At 42.4% G+C, this 21935-nt stretch overlaps 1 protein-coding gene across 4 annotated transcripts in view; it reads right to left on the minus strand.

The window, feature by feature from the left end:
• The window catches only part of EXOC4 (exocyst complex component 4), a 404878-nt gene that overhangs the window by 275301 nt on the left and 107642 nt on the right, over positions 1-21935 (minus strand). For all 4 annotated transcript variants that reach the window (XM_054837585.1, XM_054837596.1, XM_054837605.1 and 1 more), the window contains exons 8-9: positions 20975-21120; positions 16549-16637 (exon numbers count right to left, since the gene is read on the minus strand). In XM_054837585.1, the coding sequence (XP_054693560.1) occupies positions 16549-16637; positions 20975-21120 (235 nt within the window). The remainder of the gene's footprint in view (positions 1-16548; positions 16638-20974; positions 21121-21935) is intronic.

A 21935-nucleotide genomic window follows, 5' to 3' on the forward strand; every position in this document is an offset into this window, starting at 1 on the left:
CCCAATAGTTCAGACACGCAAATGCATGAACGGGTCATTATTTCTGGATGAAAAACATAGGCTCCAAAAAAGGATTGAGTAACTGATGATTATTACTAAGAAAGAATACAGAGCATTTAACTATAGCACAGCCCAAGCCCTAAAGCAATTACATAAACTTTTATAAATGAAATGTGTTCGTAAAACAACAAGGGGGGGGAAAAAAAAGCTATAAATATTTTAAGTAAAAACCACCCCTGGCTTTTATCTTTAATACACTATTCTATATTCCAAACAGTCTCTAGGAGAATATACTGTAGTAAGGCACTATACAATTACAGACACAATATAACAGTAGAGATAAGTGCTCAATCTGGTATGGTTAATGTAATAATGCCAAACTGGTCTATTGAAACTAAAAATTATAGCCTGACATCTGTGTTTGGAAGAGTAATGCAACTGGGTATTCAGGCACGGCGCACCTCCTTATCGCACCTCTGAATAAACATTTGACTTCTTTCAGTTATCGAGTAAGCTGACGAGGTAAGGAAAGGGCTTTTGTTGAGGGTTTTTTTTTTTCCCCCAGATACATGAAATACCCAACACAGCAGCGAACTCATCAATTAGGGATAACGGACGTGTATTAACACCACCAGAATTGTCAGATATTTACGTAGAAATGTATCTTGCAATACATCGTCTCCTCTTTATACACACACGTGCCAGCTATTACCACTAATACAGTCCTAAGCACTTCTCTTCCAGGGGACTAATTAGAAAGCAAAAGGTTGCAAGAAATACGTTGGTACCCAGTTCTCAAGTGAAGGTTGCATTTAAAAATATCTAATGGTTGATTTAAGTCAGAAGGGAATAATGTAAGAAGTCACTGTTGGTGAATTATTTAATTTTTGCTTTCTGTATCACAATACTTCATTTACAAATTAATTCAAAAGATAAAAAAAATAAAGACAGAAACAATGCACGGAATGATATTCCAGCAACAGAAGGTTGCTTCCTATACGACGTGCAATAGCTTTACGTTGCAGGCTAATTTAGGTGTCAGAGAATTTTTCCTCCCTCTTCCTTTCTCTCCTCAATACCAATAAATCTCACAATTAAGAAATTTCTCTTTTGCATATAAACCCTGATCCTCCAAAAAGCCTGCTTTAGGTACTTTAATATTAAGAACACAGCCATCAAAACCAAGCTGGGGGCACAATTTCATATTCAATGCAGAGACTCCCGATTCAGTTTCTCAAGACACGCTCTATTATAAGCACAAATTCAGCACATCTAAAGCCTTCTGGAAGACGCTTCGGAAGAGGTACTTTCCGCAGACGCTATGTCCAGTTTTACCGTGTTAACAGGAGCACGTGCCCAATGAGGGGAGACCCGAATGACCCAAGGGCACAGCGTGTTTCTTGGCTGGGACATTTAGATGACATGACTGAGCCCTCTCTTTCCTAACTCAATCTTGCACACTCATTTTTCTAGCTGTAAAATTCCCCGTTGAGCTTTGCGTAATATTTTAACAGTGTGGATTTTACAAATGCTAGTTTTACTCAAATATGTCTCTACTGTAGGATTCTGCGAGGTCACTGAGAAGCTGCCCGGTCTCTTGGGGTGAAATACTGAACACACTTTAAAAATAGGGACGTTTCCAGACAGAGTGGGTGACGATTGCTTTTTGCATAGCAATTATCTTTAAACTGTAGTAACGCCTTTCTGGGTATGAGCACCACAAAAACTATTTCACATCATGACTCCTGAACTCTTAAAGACTTTAGATTTCGCCTGCTTATGGATGAAAACAACTTTTATCCAACTATAGGTAAATTCTCACATTTCTACACTTATTTCCCATGGTGAGCAACTGACCCCAAGCATCATGATATCGGATAACCACACACTAGGCGCGTGCTTCTTCGTTATTTAACCTGGGGTCATGCCAAATTGGCACCTTACCTTGCTGAGGGAAAAGCACTGAGTGCACTATAAAGCAATTATTACTGGAATTATAGCTTTTTCACATAATATCAACATATCTCCCATTATGAAAGAAATACATAGTTAGAGTCTAGGGAAGAGGCTATTTGAAATCACTTACATATTCATTAAGCAGACAAAGAAAGTGCCATTTGTTACATTTGTTCACACATTTCTAGATGCCATTGAGGTACAGTGAACACAGTGCTTATGCAAGGGATCTCATCCAATAACTACTGATGACAATTAAGTCAAACACAACCACACGATCAGTGCAATTAAAATTCCCAAAGAGGAGCACAGATGCACTCTAAGCCCCCAATCACTTAGAATATTTTTGATATTATGTAAAAGAATCCAGCTACTGAGCATCAAGTCTTTGCTAGTATACTATTAAGTAATTACAATGAAATATGAAAACACTAATGAGATCTTCAGCGAGTATTTGTTGTACCCAATATTTCCAGCAAACTTGGAACAACCTCCTTCAAGCAGCTGCAGAAGTTTCATATGGAGAAAACACATAGAAAAATCTGGTTTCAACGATTTTTCTGCCTTTGTGGGAACGACACGGCTCATGAGACTGGCAATGGAAGCATGAAAATTTGGGAAATCTATATAGAGAGCACGAATTTCAATTCAGATCCGAGTAAGCACATACATGTGAGGAACTGCAAATGCCACTTTGAACATGAAGCTTGGCTACCTTCCCTGTCCCGTTTCTTTACGAAACTAGATACAAACCTGGCATATTAGTAACTACAGAGTGACTAATCTTTGTTCGGTTTAAAATCAAATGATGAATTCTTGGGAAGAAAGCTTCACATGTGCACTCCTCTCCCAAAATGAGCCAGTTGATCTAATCCTGATCACCACTGGAGAAGCAAAACCCAAGGATCCTGTGACGGTATTAGGCATGTGCTGAAACTGTGAAGCCCCTAATGAAAAGAGACCAGTTGTCATAAGCAAAAAGGGGGTCTCATAATTTTAGGAGCAGACAAGGTAGGAACTGGAGAGAGGAAGTATCCACAGAACAGAAGCCACCTCAAGAGAGTAGTCCTGGGACTCCTGAGAAGTCCTAACACTCCAAACACTCCAGGGAAAAGTAAGGCAAAGAAATGTCTCTCATTTTGCCTAAAAGCTTCTGTTTTGGTGACAATTCACATGGAAAGAACAGACTTTAAACCCTTCTGAAGCCCCTTTCTTCCTGCTTCAACCACCCCATATCCTTGCAGAAGCAGCTTGCAAGCTCAGATCACTCAGGTATTTATAACTCCAGTGAAAGGACAGGCAAAGCCACTGGCAAATTTAGAGGGTTCTGAAGTAACCTTTGTGGCCTGGGAACCCACAGTCCAGCTTTCATCTCTGTAGAAGAAAATGGCCTTGCCCAGGACATGTCCCAAAAAACGAGCTGGCACAGCTGACCACAAGGGTCACCCCATGGAGTTATTATTATCCGGCCAGAGAGACATTCGGGTACAGTTTGAGAGGAAGGTACAGTTTCCTCAACACTAGGTTGTCCATTCAATCATTTCTGCATTAATGCATCCAAGTTCAGATTTTTCAGGTCAGTTAAACTGGACTAACCACCAAAACAAGCTCCTATTAAAGATATATCCAACCTGCACACCATGTCCTTCTACAACTTCTTCATCTGATGGACCTTGTAATAGAATTAAAACAATGAGGCTCTTCTCCTGTACTCCAGAAATGCCACCATCTCATTTCTCTAGTCACTTCAAAGAACATAGGCACAACAGGGAAGACAGAAAGCAGAATTTCTCTGCTCTGATCCAGAAGCAATATGAGGTTCATTTGCATTTGGTGCCCCAGCCAGGTCCTTACAAGTGATACTGGCCTTGATCTGGAGAGCTGCTATGAAAAGAAAAAGTCCAAACAACAAGAAATGAAATGGGGAGAGTACCAGAGGCAAGATTTTGAATCCATCACCAGCAGAACAGGGACATTTCTACACGAGTTCTAGGTGCCAGGTCTCCGCACTGGAACATGTACAAGCAGCAGTCAACCTGCTATCCCAAACCATTCGCTGCGATATGTGCACGCAGCCACGCGCTCCTGAATGGACAATTCCATTCAAGCTCCAAAAGCAACACAAAGCCAGGAGATTAGAGATTTTAAAGCCCATTGACAGGGGGCATCAAAGCTCTGGTGCTTCTCATGGCCATTGCCCTTCTCCATCTCCAGCCCCCATAAAAATACACTTTTCCATATTACTAGGTGCAAAACCTTCTTCTATGATACTCTCCTCACCTGAACAATATCTGTATTTCTGTCTTCTGATAATAAAATATTCTAATACCGTACATGATACATTAAGAAAAAACTTCAACAACAATTTATGCACTTAGCCCAAAGAGCCCTTCAGAAACTGTTAGCCTTTGTACCTTCAGAACTCTAAATCACATCACTTTATTGATTAAAGTTACATCTTTATTCTACAGAATGGAATCATCTTCTCAACACACACTTATCTCTCTAGAAAAGGCGGGTATAATGGCTATACGAAAGCTGTTGCCATTATTTTTTTTTTTTTTTTGCAATAGTTTCTGAAATATCATACACAGATATACAGGATAGCGACATCACACCTTCAAGTCATATGTCGGACAAAATGAATAGCAGCTAACATAAAACCCAATGTGTAATATTTTAATCCTTTAATTAGGTAAGAATTACTTTCTTCCCAACAGTTCTTCCTTATTAGGAAAAACTCAAGACATCTACAGATCCTCCAACTGTTATTCAAACTCTAAGCCACAAAAGTCTTTCAAGCATCTGGCGTGCTTTATGCTCCATGGCAGTTTCGTTAGCTTCGAATTGAATGATTTATTACCATATAACCTAAGCCTCTGATGAGATTATGCTGCCAATTTGTGCCTTCTCTGCGAAGAGAGGTCTCCTCGAACCCAGGCTTTGGGCTGAACGTGGTGAATCTCAATTAAAGGGTGACCTTTACAAGACAAGGGAAATGTTAATTCATGCTCACCTAAATGGCTTTAACCCTACTTGAAAGCAGGGCTTTCTAAAGCTGCCCACTACTCTGTCACTGTAAAGTTTCATTTCAACATTATCAAGATAAAAAACTCTTCAGTGTAAAAAAAAATGTATATATCCATCCGTCAAAGCCAAAGGAAAAAATCCAGATGCTAATATAGCCATCCCCGGTGCATTTTTTATGCTACTTGAAAAACAATGGATTCGCATTTTTAAGGGACTTCAAACACAGATCAGAGGCATCAGAATGACAGGGCCAGAGATTAAACACTTCTTTACCCACTGAACAGGTACAAGACAAGGCGAGAGCAACAGCTACTGCCTCCGCACTCACCCTTAAGGTATGTGTTGTAATTTGCCGTACCCTGTGATATCTAACTGCTTTCTGGAGATGTCTCAGCTTGAAGGGTATCAAATTTGCAGAAGAGGCAAGAAGGCAGTTCAGGCTCCGCAGACAATTCTGTTTCTTTTTTTTTTTTTTTTTTAATTAGGAGTAACTACTCCATCAAAGACAAGAAATAAAAGCAATGTTTCAGCAACATATTTACGGTCTTGCTAATTAAGTTGGTGAAAACAAAGAAATTACAGACAAGCAAACAAGAATTTGACCAGTATAAAAAATGGATCCGGACAAACTTCAATACAAAAGGAAGTAAGAACTTGCTGGAAAATCCAAATGTCAGCAAGATTTCAACATAAAACATAAGCACCTAAGAGCATCTTAGGACTCTACACTATTTAACAGGCCAGATTAAAAAATAAATATATATATTTATATATATACACACAATACCATCATAGCAATTATTGCAGTTTTGGCTAACCTGGTCGCTGAAGATCCCAAAAGAGTAAGATTAACTGGCTAACCTTCGCTGGGTCAAATTCTGACCCAGATAATTGTATTAAGCTAATCCGCATTCCCACTGGATATTTTTATTCTTCATTTTACAGCCTAACTCTATGGTGTTGCTTAGCACTTAGCAATTGCCAAACCCCCACTCAAATGGCTTTAAGTTATTGTCATTAAGAATAAGAGAAGATAAGTGTAGCAACCTAAACCGGGGGTACCAAAGGCGCACTGCAATGCCCTGGTAGCAAACAAAAACCCAACGTGGGAGGAACCTAAAATCATTCCTTAAACTAGTCATGGAAATGGCTCTGCAGTAAATACCGTCCTAAGAAAAGTCAGGGCTCAAAAATAGGATTTAGGCTTCAGATGATTAAAATTTTAGAAGAGCCAATGGCAGTACCATCCACTTACCAACCTACGGACCCTTTCGCATTCTTTCGGGTTGTTGCAGCCCACTTCCACCAGTGCAGCAATGACTATTCCTCAAAGCAGAGTAGATTATCAGAAACTGGACCTGCTCATACCAAACTGAGAGAATCCTGATCCTAAACAGCAAGACAGAACGGTTTTAAATAAATGGTTTACTACTGAACTTTACACAAAAGCACAAATTCCAGGCGAGCACGAAGCTCTCATACGGAGAGAAAGGAAAAGCGTATTATTTCAGATCACAGTAAGAAGAGTACCTGTTCAACTGTATCATAGTTGCCTTATTGCTGGCTGTACTGATGAAACGATTCCACTGTCCTTCAGAAAAGCAAAGCGTGATTTATCCGTTCCAGCCTGGGACACATCTTACGCGCTGACATAGCACGGTCCCAGAAAGCTGTGCGTGACACAAGGGAAAAAGGAGAGAAGATACTCTCCAAGTCAGATCCATCACATTACAGAGAGATGTTTGCTTTTATTTGCCCCTGAATTCAGGTCACTTAACGTTCACTTAGGTTAAGTTACACCCAATTAGAAATTAAACATATGAAAACATACAGACTGATTTTAATGGATATCAGGACTTGAACATCTCACTGAATCAAGCTGAGGTGGCTCGGTACCTCCAGAAGCCTAGTCCTCCTGAAAAAAAAGCTCCGGGAATTGATACAAACCAGGATATTATAATTCACAGGCATAAAAGTTTCCTACCTATTCTGTTTTAATCTGTGTAATATGAGATAATTCCACAACGTCTTTGTAAATTCACCATAAAGCCCTCAAATTCTTTAGTAATCCAAAACTCGAAGCCGAAAAGAAGCTGTAAATAAGTACCTTGAAAAAAATCAATGATTGCTTTCCAAACAAGGGACTGTGACACAGCGAGTCCCAAAAAACCTGAAAGTCTTCCTGCCCAGAACCGTAACAACAAAACACAAACCAGACCTGGTTGGAGCAGCCTCCCAGTAACATTAATAAGACTGAAGCATCCATCTGTGGGGGTATTTTAGAAAATGAGTATTTTTTTCAGTATGCTTCCTTGTATCAAGAGGGGAGAGAAGCTTAGCACTAGTAGGAGAGTTGTGAAGATGGATAATCCAAGCTGATAAAGGAATTCATAACTGACTCCATCATCTTTCATTTTCAGTCTTCATTTGAGAAGCTCCTCTACTTATACAACACCTTGACAGAATCACAGAATTATTTAGGTTGCAAAAGACCATTAAAACCATCACGCCTAACTGTTAACCCAGCACTGCCAAGCCCACCACTGAACCATGTCCCTAAGCACCACATCTACACGGCTTTGAAACACCTCCAGCGATGGTGACTCCACCACGTCCCTGGGCATCCTGTTCCAGTGCTTGACAAACCTTTTGGTGAAGAAATTTTCCATAATACCCAATCTAACCTCCCCTGGAACAACTTGAGGCCATTTCCTCTCGTCCTATTGCTTGTTACTTGGGAGAAGATACTTTTTAATATTAAAAAAGGGACCATGTGGCATCTGACAATCTGCACAATAGAGTACTAGAGGTCCTTTAGCTCTCAAGTGTGTGGGGCTAAAGACTAAAGCAAGGGAGCTTGAAGTCAAGACTGAGGACTTATTCAGAAGCCCTGAAAAGAGTTCCAAAACTGAGTAACAAAGATTGTCATGGTTGAAGGTTGGAATGCATTGCCAAGGCCACCTTAGGGAACAAAGCACAAAGTCCAAGCTGTGAAGATAAATTGAAGGTGCAAGTAAAGAGTGAGCTAAGAATGAGCTTTAAACTAAACGAGGGGAGACTGAGATGAGATCTGAAGCAGAACTTCTTCCCTGTGAGGGTGGTGAGGCCCTGGCACAGGTTGCCCAGAGAAGCTGTGGCTGCCCCTGGCTCCCTGGCAGTGTTCAAGGCCAGGTTGGATGGGGCTTTGGGCAACCTGGGCTAGTAGAGGGTGTCCCTGCCCATGGCAGGGGGTTGGAACTGGATGGGCTCTAAGGTCCCTTCCAACCCAAACCAGTCTGGGATTCTGTGATTCCTTAACAACATGACTGCTGCAGAAACGGATGCAATAGCTGCAGGCACTGCCAGGTAAGACTCAGGACCCAGAATGCAGCTAACGCGGCTGCTAGCAACAATTACCTTCACAGTGCTTGCTTTCATGAACAATTTCACTCAAAAATAAGTAGTAATAAAAAAAAAAATTGTACGGTCATTTTAAAAAGCAGGCGGATGACAGCGGATTTCCCGCTCTCTTACGGAGATGCTAACTGGCACTCTCTGAACTCGCAGCAGTCAGCAAATATCTATTGGCTATCAAAAATGACTTGTACTGCCTTAGCCTGCTCAAAGTCCCTGACACAAGCCAAAGAAGAGATTTCACAGCCCAAGCCTGACTTTACACACCTTATATCTCCCCGAGAAGTGAGAAGAATTAAGTGGGAGATACAACCTCCCCCCTCCAAACCCTTCGGTCTTCTCTAGAAGTGACAGAGATGCCCGGCTTCTTTGTCACAGACCCCGACGGCTGGCCAAGGTCAGCCTTTAAGAAGCAATAATACACGTCCTCAGACACCAGCAACGGATCAAAAAAAATTGTTTAAAACACACGCGCGCCACATACTCGCTTAAAGGAACTGAGACAAAGCGATGCCTCTATTAAAATGATTGCATTGTCTTCTTCCCCTGGACACAAGTAGTTTGAATATTTTAAAAAAAATTTAAAAAAATCACTGCAGGAATCTCAAAATGCATCGATCGGAAAGGGCGGACTAACCCCACGAAAGCAATGAAAACCTGTTGCTGTAAATCAAATGCAAAGCATGCTCGTGCTAACGCCGGGACGAGGAAAGCTCTTTGCACAGCGAGGAGGGCACTAACAAAGCAAAGGATCTCTCCTGCTTCCATTTTTAGGTATCTCCCTCCTCTTTTTGCCTCCCTCTGAATTTGCCATAGCTTTAATAACAATCTCGGAGGCAAAATCAAGAAACAAATTATTTTCTTACACATAATCCCCCTTTTGCTGTCAAGTGCCTGACCCCAGTTTGATAATCTCATTTCCTGAGAATCAAAATGCTGGAAATTTAAGCTTCCTAGAGTGGTAATTGCGGCCCTGCTCCATTGCTAATCAAAAAATTGGATGTTTTGCATGAAAATGCTGCTCTAATTAATTCTCAGTCATAAAGCGCCCCGGTTTTAATAACCCCTTCTTGATTGGATAGCCTTTGAAGAGACAGTGCTGCTAATCCGCTAAACCAGAAAAAACACACGCAGAGGAAATAATAAGTGGGCTTACAAGGTCTGAACTAGATGATTGCATTAATACCGTCAAACCACAAAAAAGCGATTCTCTCCCCTCTCCTCCCTCCCCAAGCTCAAAGCAAACCGTGATCCTGCGCATCACGGGGAGACAAAAGCAGCTGCGTGACAGGAGGTTCATAACATCAAACCGTTTCCCCCTCCTTAACATAACCAACTTGCTGATTCTTCAGCTGGTTATTCCCCATCCTTTTCTAAAAGGTATTTTTAACCGGGACCGTCCACTTGTCACAACGTCGCCTTTAACCAGACGAGAATTATATCGCCTTCCCCCCTTCCTCCTCATTGCCTCTGACTGACAACATATTATCATACACATCTCTAAAAGGTGCTGAACCGAATTTTCATTATCCAAAATGTCAAGATTCGTTTTTGTCACCAGCGAACACAGCTGGCTCCCTCCGGCAGCCCTCTGGTGAATCCAAATGGAACAAGGCACCTACAAATAACTGCGTTTTCCCCGGACCTGGCCTTACATTGTGCCCTTGTCATATCAGATACCATTTGCCTCCGCTGCTATTTCTTGGCGTCAAAATCTTAATTAGCAGAATTTCTCTTTGATTTCCTTAATTACTTAAAACCTTATGGCGAGAAATTTTTCGGCTTGGACCGGGAATAGATGAACAGCATACCGGTGAGTAACCCAAACCCACTCTCTAATATTAAATTTGTATCATAAGGATGTTTGGTGCTTTCTATTTATCACCTGGCCAACAAGAAAAAATTCCTCGCAGGTTCTACTTATAAGAAATAAGGTTAAAAAAAGATAAAATCCAGTATCCACAGTCTCATTACAATAGACCTTTGTTTCACAGCCAGATTTGCCATCTTTTCCCAGAGCCGGACATGAGACAGTTTTGTAGTCCTACTGACTCACTGGGACAACGCTTGATCCTTTAAACTTCTGGGAATCGGTTAATTCTTAGCACCAACAGTTATACCTGAGCCATTCAGCCAAGGTCCAAACTTCTGCTGACACCCACCGCAACCCAGGAGACGAACACATGGCCAAGATGAAGAGACATTCAGGTAAGAAAGATAATACTGCACACGGTAGCTGGCAAAAAGGAAGTCTTATACATGAGATATATATAGCTGAACTACTGGCCAAGATATCAGATTTGAGATACCTGAACATTGTGTATTTAGAATCAACAAGAGACTCTTGCATTAGATTTTCATTCTGGAGTTTAAAACTCCCACCAAGAAAAAAGTAAATATGCAAGAGTCCTGGGTATTTAAAATCACCTCTGAGAAACTAAACCTTAAGAAAAAATGAAGCAAAAGGAATTTATACGTTTTTAAAAAGTAAAGAGAAGTGTACTGCATCACAGGGATGTTCTGGACTGAAACTGCTTAAATAATTTCATAAAGAAATACAGAAATTTCACTTCAGCACACAAAACGTGGGGGTACACTGCTTTGGGGTATGAACTTCATTCTTTGTTCTATTAAGCACTTCCTCTGTGAAGTCACTTAATTTTTTTCTGCCTTGCACAACCAGCACTGCCCTACCTTCCAGTGACAATAAGAGCACAAACTCATCTGCAAGATGCCCAAGTAGGAGGGATCAGAGAGCACATAATTTCTCAAAGAAAACCCCAAACCCTAAAACAAATGAAAAGAAGAAACCCAAAGGCACAATGACAACACAAGCATATTTTCAGTCCTCTTACACAGCACAAAAGGTAGGCAGTGATTCCTCGAGGGGCACTGCACGGCAGCACCCTCCGAGCTCCCACGGCCACGCACGGCAGCACGCAGACGCGTGGGCACAGCAGCAACCACAGGGCTGCAGAGCCACCTCATTCGAGGCACGGCTGTGTCGAGTGTGCCCAAGGCACCATTTATACGAATATACATTAATACCATAACTATTCAGACCCAAATCAGTGCAATCTAACAAAAGACTGAAAGGTGACTCTGGGATTCTGACTCTAATTCTGCTCCCATCGTCCTTCCTGGGACGATGCATCGCATAACCACAGCTTGTGCAGCTACAATCCAAATAAAATCCTCCTCTGCAAAGACAAAGAGAAGTTTAATTAATGCTGAAGTGTGCTGAGCTTCTAGGGTGAATAAAATAACAAGCCCAAATTTTAAGAGGTGCTGAGCAGGTGCAGAGTCCGTTAACATCCATGGGAACAGCAGCTGCTTGGGCGCACGTCGCATTTCATTCTTAAACACAGCCCAGACGCACACCACCAGCAGAGCTGACCTTCATACGAACTACCAGGACCTGCACGCGCGCAGATAACGGCGAAGCCGGATGCTATTTTCCATGCTGATCAACACCCTCGAGGCTCTTCAGATTTTTACAGCGTATAAAACCATCTTTTCCCATTTCTACTGATAAACTAAACTGAGGCCACGGTTACCGTGAGCACAGTATACAGCTACATGAATTCCCTATGGCCACAGGACTCTGAAACAATACCCGATCTATCTAGAAGGAGCCTATAAACTACACCACCTTTGACAAAGTAATACCATGCTAGAAATTATCAGCCAACAGCGAGCAGCACGGTGCGCGGCTGCTGGCGAGACGTCCCGTGTCCCCGGAGCTCCCCCAGCCCTGAATCCCATGCTCACGAGGCTATCCATGAGTAAGAAAGATCACTAGCTCAGATTAGACATCTTCTGAAATAAAGATTATTGTCCACTGAGCTTTCCATTTTCAGTTCTGGCTCCTTTTGCTTCTGTTGTTGGCTTGCATTTATTTATTTTTTATAATTTTTTTAATTGACTGGTACCTGCAGAATGCAGCTCCAGTCACTGCCCCTTTGCCTCAGCCCCACAAGATGTAGACGCGTAAAGCCCTGGAAGACAGACTTCAAGGCGCTCGTGCAAGGCAACTGGGCTAGTGAAGGCGGCCGGATCACGTGAAAACTAATTGTACGCACAACGCACAAATCCCGTATGTACCGTGCTCAGTGTAACAAAATTAAAACTTGAGTTGGTGCTTTTAAAAAGCGCTACCAGAATACGCAATCAGAAATCCAGACGTGCATCGATACTATCCAGGAATAGTAGTGGTCTTTATTTTTGCTTGTAACCTTGTTTTCCAGATACCAATTACATTCAAGTTGATGAAAAGAACCTCAAGGCCCCTGTAGACTGTCTCCTGCCTTACTGTGCAGCCCCAGTGACACCCTCCTACCATCCACTGTCCCCTCCTGCAGTCCTTGACCTTCCTCAAGGGCAAGAAACCACATTTTTTCTTTTATTCCCAAGAAATCATTGGTAATTGAAGACAGCAGTGGAGTGAAATAAGGTGCACGCATGGGATTCATTCCACCAGTCAGCGACAGGCAACCACCTCTGCGGTGAAATACAGCAACGTTTTAACCTAGTTTCCAATGAAAATAAGAGTTATCTGATCTTCTATCTGTCCAGCCGGCTGTCCCATCCTCACAACAATTGAGCTGGTGAGCCAATTTCTACCAAACGTGGCAGAAGCATAGATCTTAAAAGCAGTAAATTCTGAGCGGTTTTGTGAAAACAGACAGCCGTGCAGACAAAAGCAAGATAAACGTGTGCCTCCATGGAAGGAAAAGCTGCAGTGAGGACGTGTTACCTCTTCGTGCTGTTGGACCTACCAGCCAGGCAGCAACCTGCACGTTTGCTTCCACGGGGCTGCTTGCTTGGTACGTACTTCGCTCGATCCAGCCATGGTAGATGCTGGTTTTCGCTTAGCGGGTGGTTCGGGGACACAGGCAGGCACTGGTGGGTGCCGGGAAGAGAGAAGCGAGGGGGATGAAGCAGGTTTAGAGATGTGGTGAGATGCGTGGCTAATGAAGGAAGGGTGTTAAGGGAGAAAAGGAGACACATCTGAGATGGACAAGGTTTCAGTCATTCAGCTGCTCATGGAATAAACTTTTTTTTACAATATACTCGCATTATTTAAGACAGTCTATAAAAAGAACGTCATATTTGATAAATGGTAGGAGGGCATCAACAAGGAAAACGTAAATTCCCCAGCCAGCACGTGGCCATGGCAGGCTCTTGGGAAAAAAATAAGAAATAAGAAGCTTAATGATGATCTGTACTTGTTTTGTACAGAAGAAACCACCTCTGACATTGTACTTCCGACAACAACCTGGGGCACCACATCTATGTTAGTCTAGAAGGAGAGATTTCAGTTCTGTACTTGCTTTATCCTCCTCCCTGCCCTTTTTAATGATAATTGTCAAACAACTTGTGTGTCCAACTTCAAGGGAAAAATAGGAAGAATACAAGGCCTAAGTCTTCCTCCTCCAATTTCAGTGGAATAAGACACAAGAATTAATCCTTCCATCTCTAAATCACTTACAGCAGGTCCCCTTCTCCCACTGAGGGATAATGTGTGCCTTATGCACTGCACTATTTCAGTCCAAATGAAAGAGGTTAATGACAAAGCATTACTCTGATCTTCACACATTTTAAGGCTATTTAAATTAAATTCTTATTTCAAAAAGTTGGCAGGAGCCAAACTTTTATAAGTTCTTTTTTTTTTTTTTTTTTAAATGCATATGTTTCTTTGAAGATCCTTTCAGGAAAAAGATTTCCTAACAAGCCACCCTCCCCCTGCTGCCACTGAAAAATCATCCCTGTGGATAAGGCTGTCAGGAAGAGAAACTGTGTGGCATTCACAGAAGAGACTGTCACATGCCTGCCTTCCAGTAACCTGATTGAACAATTAAATTGTATTTCTCTTTAAAAGGGGTATAAAAAAAAATATCAAAATGCAGATCTTGCTGTGGTCTGAGATTCAGGAAGATTAATGAGCTACCTAAAAGGGAACAGCAGCTTATAATAGAAAGAGAGGACAGTACATTTTTAACATAAAGTTCAAAGGGAAACTTTTCTTGATGGTTAAACTGCAAAGATTTCTCAGCAAAGTCATCTCATCTATTGTCCCTATTGACTCCCTACATTGACTTTTTGTCACCTATTGCATCACGTTCGAGCTCTTCCAATTCATCCAGAAGGGGCAATATAATCTTGTTCCCATCCACACTAATTCCTGTATTTTGTCCTTTACTTCTTTGTCAGCTCGCAGGCTTTGTTCTTTCCAACCCCGCGCTAGCTCGGCAGCTGGAAGTCTGCACAGCTCTCGTTTGCATCCTCCTCTCTTGAAAATGCTCACAACCTCCCGCTCGAGACAAATGTCGCCTCCAGATTTGTCTTATATCAATAAGGAGTTACTCTTTCATGAAATCTGGCTCTGACCATCAGTAACAAGTTCTGAACGCAGGAAAGGAGCTATTTAAAAACAAATCCTCAGTTCAGCCTAACAGCAACAGTAACCACAAAAATACCTAGATCTCAGCCATAAGGTACCTGGGAGAGGACATGGAGCGAGTCAATACTGTTCTCTACTGTGTTTTTAAAGCAACATGGACAACTGGTCAGGTCAGGGTGTGAAGGCAACTTTGAACGACAGAAGGCAACGAGACTAATCCCAAAGAGAGCTGAAAATCTTGAGGCAAGTGCTGCAGGCTCCTCGATGGCCCCATCACTGCTCCAAACTTAGTGCTCTCAACAGCTCCAAAATTCTTGACTTTGAACCCACACTTGTCCCATGCGGTTTGTAGCACAAAGCTATTAACTGTGGAGAAGTAATTACTCAAAACATACTGCCTGCTCGTATAAGAAAATGATGGTGCAATATAACAGCTTACACTTTACGACACCCTACTGAAGTGGGTAACCTCTTTCAGTTGATCCTGGGCACAAGAACATGTGACAGATTTTAAGGTGAGAACTTGAGTCTCAAGAGGCGAACACCTTCCAAGCGTGCATAAATGGTGATGCTACAATTTAAAAGACAGGTATCTCCATTTTATGTTATTCCTATACGCTGTCAGATCATAGTGTGGGCAACTGTCAACTTCTGTACGTCTTTATCTCAGATTTTTAATTCACAGTCCGTCCAGAACTATCTAAATGTTCACCACAGAGTGCGTCCTTACATCCTTAATCATCAAGACTAAGAACATCTTTGTAGAGTCACCTAAGTGAAGCAGTCTGTCCGTAAGAACACTGTATGTCCCTCAAGGCTTCTTCTCACACTGTTGTGGGTTTAACTTGTCGCTGAGGACAACTAAGTTATAAAAGGAGGAAGGGAACAGAAAGTCATCCAAAAATTTGCTTGTAAATTATAAAACATCCTTAATTAAAAGCCAACTGAAAATTATCCCGGGTAAGATTTCAAGAAGAAATTCTACCCTTGCCCATCACTGTAAAATTTGAACAGTACATATTATTTCTTGTTATAATTAGCCCAGTAAGAAACTAGACTAGATGACACAAAAGAATTTAGTCCTGCTATACACTATCATGACAGCTTTAAGATCTTCCCTTGATTTCGTTCCCAAAACCAACACTTTTATGAATTAGATCATTCAGGAAAAAACCATGAAATGATGCCATCCTCAGAGGAGAGAACGCTTCTCTGTGTATATACAGCACTTGCCACAAGCAATATAAACCAGCGAGAGCAGACCAACTCTTCAAATTCACCATTTTCAAACACTCTGCAACTCTTCATCTTCAAGTCTTGTACAAAAGACAAAGAATTGGTCACTTCAGTCCATACAACTTGCAACTTCAAACATGAGCTGACTGAGCTTAGCTCCCAAAGCAATCCAGGGTAAGTATCACACTCAGCGTATGATGTAAGGAAATAAACTGCAGATAAGGAAGGAGACATGAGCTCCAAGTATCCAAAAGCAGTGCTCATGGTGAGATTGTCTGCATGTCACCCATTGTCTTCTGAGTATCTTTTATGACCTGGACCTGCTAGCTGAAAATGCAGTGGGAATAAAGAGAAACCCTGCTGCTTCACAACGTAGTAAGAATAAATAAACAGAGCTTAAAAACTGGAGACGTTTAGACAGCCTGTGTGGCAAAGTAAAGAGGTATTAATACTCTGATGTGGCATGGACATGATATTCAAGCTCCTGCAAAAGAGAATTATCCAAACTAGCACATTATCAATTCCCCCACCTTGAAGTTCTCCACTTCTGCTGTACAGTTCCCTTCTCTGCTCACGCAAATAGGCACTCATGCTAATAGCATGGGAGGAGGACTCAAACCTGTAATTAAAAAAAATAATAAATCCAGTCAGTTAGCCATCCATAGAAACATCCTTCTCATAAGCACCAGTCAGCTCTAAATTAAAAGAACTTCTCTGCATGCTGGAGCAAAATTATCAAGGCAGACAAAAGCACGTTTTTCCTATAAAACTCCATCACTGATGCACCACGTTCTGCCACTTCTGATCAACACAGCTCTACCAGCAACCGCCTGTGACACAGACCTGCCCGCAAAGCACAGAGATGCTCCTCCGCGCTATCAGCTGGGAGCACCCAGACATTTAAGAAGGAATGGCCCCAAAACCTCGTAAAATCGAAACCAAAGCCATAGGCTAGCACCATCTAAATTGCTATCTGACCTGTACATGAAAATTAAAAACTAACATTCTCCTGGAAACTAGGGAGCAATAAATTATTCAGCATTTATCATATGGCTCTAACACTCCACAAGGACCAATCTGAGAGGCAGAGACAAATATTTTCCAACTACTGTAGCCCCATAAACAAGATTTTTGCATTGATAGTAAAAGGCCACAGAGCGGGCACTGACCCAACACCGCAGGGTCTCAGGACGTCTCTGGGCTTGCCGTGCCCTGAGCTGGGTGTCCCTGTGATCACAGGTGTCCCATGGCCAAGGACTCGTGCCCGACCTGCCTGAGCTCAGCGCTGGGGACACCCCGCATGGCCAAGGGCTGCCGCCCCGGGCAGGCACTGCCCAGCAAACACCAGATCTTGGTGTGCCCGGGCTGGAGCTGGGCAGCTCTGCCACTGGTGCTGGGGACCAGGGAGAGGGGAGCAGGGGATGAGGACAAAGCATCTTCAAATAGCCAAAGCAAACACAGGACTTGGAGGGAAAGCATCTTTCACGAACATCAAACTCCTCAAGGTGAAGACCTCAAGACGTTGATGATTTGCTGTAACAACCCTTCTGCTAAGGAAGACTGAATCAGCCTTAGCGCTGCCCAGAGGGACACTGGAAATACCAGCGTCACACCAGAGAAAAGCGGCGAGCTTTTGTAAGCTTTTTTGTGCAACACTGTTAAGGTTGTTACTATTAATGAGGCTTTTCTGCCCTAATTTGGACTGCGAGTGTTAGTATTATTGCAATGGAACTAACAACAATCTATCACAATACAACAAACGCTTAAGACTTTAATTAAAACAAACGGTAAATTCTTGGCCCTGTATTTATGATGTGCTCCCTTTTGCCCCTAGTGAGCTATTAAGCATAACATTATCGCCGTGGTCCAGAGGTTTTCTCCAGGCATCAAAACCAGAAGCTCCAGGTCAAGGCAAACTACAGCAATAAAGCTCAGTGTCCTCCTTGAGACAGCGACTCTGATTATTCCTCAGAGCCCTGCACTGGCTTTTGCTCCAGGATCTCACTTCCTTCCCACAGCCGTCCAGTTACATTCCTCTATTTCCCCTCCTCTGCCATTTCTTTCATCTGCTGTTCTCCCACATTCCTATTTCCACTTAACTCCTCTACTCCTGTAACTCCTTTCCCCATGCTGATCCTCCCACAGCAAAGCTTTCAAAATACGTTTGTTTTACAGAGAACTACACATAATTATAGCCAAGCCCAAGACTAATGTTTTGGGTGTTCAACATCTGGCTTGTACAATCCACTCCTTTCCCATCAAAGCCCAATTTCCATCTTGCAAATCTGATCTGCAGGGAGATGACAACCTGAATGTACACGTGGCTACCTTTGGGAAGAGAAGAAAGCCAGGTTTATGAACTATCTGAATTCCTGAACTACCCCTCACCTGAAGTTTTCTGTTTTAAGCCAACATTAAACAACTAAATACATCATGACTTCTTTTTTTTTGTTTTTTAAATTAAACCCATTTTAAAGATAGGGAAACACTGATTCAAAGTCTCTTCCAAATACTAGCTACTGATTTCCAGACAGCAGGACACAATTGAGGAGTCCTCATTCTTCCCACTATTGCTAGAAAATGCAACTAGCAAAAATACTTAGCATTTATAAAATTAGCTTACAGCAAGCTATCACAGGGTACGGCACAAACACCTGCATCCATCTCCGAGTAAAACGTGAGGTGGAGCCCTGCCCTAAGAGACCTCTGAAGTGCGGAATTAAATGTAGATATTCTGGTGACAAGTGGAAGGCTCCTCTAATTCGGATGGAGCTAATGGAAAGGCAAGAAAAAGAGCCTTGCAGCCTGGCACGAAAAGCACTGAAGATGGGAGAGGAGACAAGAATAACACTCCATCAAACATGTACATTCCTCAGTGGACTGAGAAATTCCATTTCAATGGAGATTTCCATAGATATAGTGACAGCTGACAGAAGACAGATAACCAAATAAGAGATCCCAATAAGTGCTGCTGTCACTGCGGTGCCAGCAATGACTTGGTGACAAGACCATGAGTGGTAAGAGACATGCTGCTCCTATAAGGTTATGCACTTTCGCTTTAAACGATTATAGCCACCTTCACTCTCTGCTGACAAACTAATTTACAGCCTTAAACTGCTGTAGGTGAAACAGAGCATCCTCATTCCTCAAACTTAAATGGCTCAAGTACACCCAAGAACAGACACAATATGAAAAGGTGAGCAGCCCCATTTTGCTCCAACATTCATCTGCTAGTCAGAGTAAATTCAAAGACTGTAATTCTCAAGCCCAACAGCCATGGGAATGTTAAAAAAAAGGGTTGGGGAGGAATAACCGTGGGCTGACAGGGACAAGAGGCACCTCTGAAATCCTCCAGGCAACAGTTAACCTTTAATAACAGAGGATTACATAGACAGCTCGTCCTGTGAGAGGGAGAGAAGTCAGTGCAGAAGATTTCAATTTCTAACTGGGGCCTTTGGTACTCCGAGAATACAGCCACCAGACACACATGCCCACGGAGCAAAGCACAGGGAGTTCTGGATAATCTAGAAAAAGTTTTAGCTGAAAAAAACCCCAAACCCAAAACCCAAACCAAAAACCCCAAACCAACACTCTGTAAAGAGTATGCAGAACACAAAGATCCCCTCCCACTTACCCGAAACGGCTGATTACTCTCAGCCTTTCCCATTACTGAAGCTTCTGCATAATTTCCCCACCATATAACAATCTACCTCCAATCACAAATGAGGGGTTCTTTATTAAAAAAACACACCCAGAGTTCATGGATCCCCATCTCCAGCAAAATAAGGGGTGAAAACACCAGCTCACTTCCAATCGCTTCTTCCCCAGCAAATATTCCACTAGATATTTTTAACCTTGGACCCTCTCAACTCCAGAGAGCAAAACCTCATGAGGCAGAGCTCCGCTCGGACGCATAGTGAAAGACTGACAGCCCAAGCCCTGCATCAGCTGATAGTGCAAAGGGGTGCTGAGGACCCATCAGACACACTGCTCCTGCTGCAGCTGAGCACGGTTAAAAGGTTAATGCCTCGAGCTGCTGGTACTCCCCACCACAGCTCCACTCCACCCTTCCCTTGAATCTACCGTGAAACTTGCTCGTTCCTTCACCAACTGTTTCTGAACAATCTCATTATTACCAAAAAAAAAAAAAAAAAAAAAAATTCAAAAGATTATTTTGGCAGTACTGAACCAGGGAGCAGCCACACACGCAGTTATGCTGGCAGAGCTGAGGAAGCTGTGATCTTTGAACTTTGGCAGAGCACCCACTGCCAAAACAGCACATTTTGGTATCCCCCAAAATCCTCAAGAGGCCAAAGAGAATGACCAGCACATGTAGTCATGGGAAGAGATGAAAATTCAGCACAGCTCCCCTGAACTCAGGTGTAATAATAAGACCATCTCTCCTCTCCTACCAGTGCTGCTCACCAACCACTCCTCTTCATTTCTTATTCTTGCACATCAAATTTGTTCCCCCAAATCCTTCCCTTGGCCACCTAGCCTCTCATCCCCTCTCTTACACCCTCCTCTCAACCACTTAATTCCTTCCACTCTGAACTCTGAATCAAAGGAGGTAGTGATAGGATTAACCGCTTAGTCTATCTAGTAATTATACAGTTATCGTAATTCTCTTTGTCCAGTCTCCTTTATCTCTCTCTCGAACAGGTCCTGAATTTACCGCGGACAAAGACAAGCGTAATGTATCGCTGCATGCTTTGCGGCAGCTTGTATAATGGGATCCCAGTCCCGAGATGAGCCCTGGAAAGAACTACACTTTAAAAACCAGTGATGAATCCGTAACAGAGATCTTACCGAGGCTTTAGCTTTGGGCATTAAATCTCCATCTCAAAACTTATAGTCCTCTCACGCTGTGAAACTGCGATTAGCAGCCAGCGTTGTGCAGTACTTGAGGGACCAGAGATGGCTTAAGCACAGCTTTAACATCGTCCAAGCACTTACTTGAACAAAGGGTTTTTAGGTCTTTGTGGTTTCTTCTTTGCGAAGAATGCTGCAAATTCTCTCCCAGAGCTGGCGTAGCTAAGCTGGGTGGACGGCTCCGAGGCCGTGCGGGTGTTCTTCATATCCAGATACTCTGTCAGCAGCATCTGCAAACAGAAGGAAGGGGAACTCAGCATTCAAAATAAAAACAGCATTATAATGTAACTTGAATGTCTAGGATCTTTAGGTACTCTATGGGATTGGAAAATTAATAAAAATCTCAAAAATTCTAATTAACAGAAACCTAGCTTTATTTTCAGAAATGTGATCCTAGTGACTTGTATGCCGCCATCACTAATTTGGTAAAAGCTTGTTTTATATTACTTGACCAACTCAGCTGCTGCAAAACCCTGATGGTACCAAAGGTATCGTGCAACAAGTCCCCACTGCTCCCAAACCCGATTCTATCAGCAACAGGGAGACGGTGGGTGGTTGTTGGCTGGCCTTTTCAGACTGATTACATACCACAGCTCTTAGAAACAGAAAGGTTAGCAATATTGATCTGTTCAGTTACAAAAGCAGATTTTATAGACACATATGTATGCCTATATATTTTCTACATATTTGTATGTAGAAAATATAAAACATCCACACGTGTGTTTGGGTGCATGTGCTGCAGGTCACGTATGCTGTTGGAAAAAATCCTGAGAATGCTGAAAAAATTGCCCCTTAATAGCTCACAAACCAAACATGCTTCTTTTACCATTAAAAAATATAAATTCTCACAGCCACCAGTTCTGCCAATGTAATTTAGGATTGATTTTCCTCTAGCCCAGTGCACTCGGTCAGGGATTGGGGGGTCCCTTTTTGAGACCAGGGTTCCCTTTGTGAAACCCTTGCAGCCCTGAGCAGTGCCCCAATATTTGATGCTATTTAAGCGACTCCGCGTTACACAAGCGGAAAGAGATTCCAAGTCTTCATT

The sequence above is a fragment of the Grus americana genome, chromosome 1 (assembly GCF_028858705.1).
Source record: "Grus americana isolate bGruAme1 chromosome 1, bGruAme1.mat, whole genome shotgun sequence".
Classification (NCBI taxonomy): Eukaryota; Metazoa; Chordata; class Aves; order Gruiformes; family Gruidae; genus Grus; species Grus americana.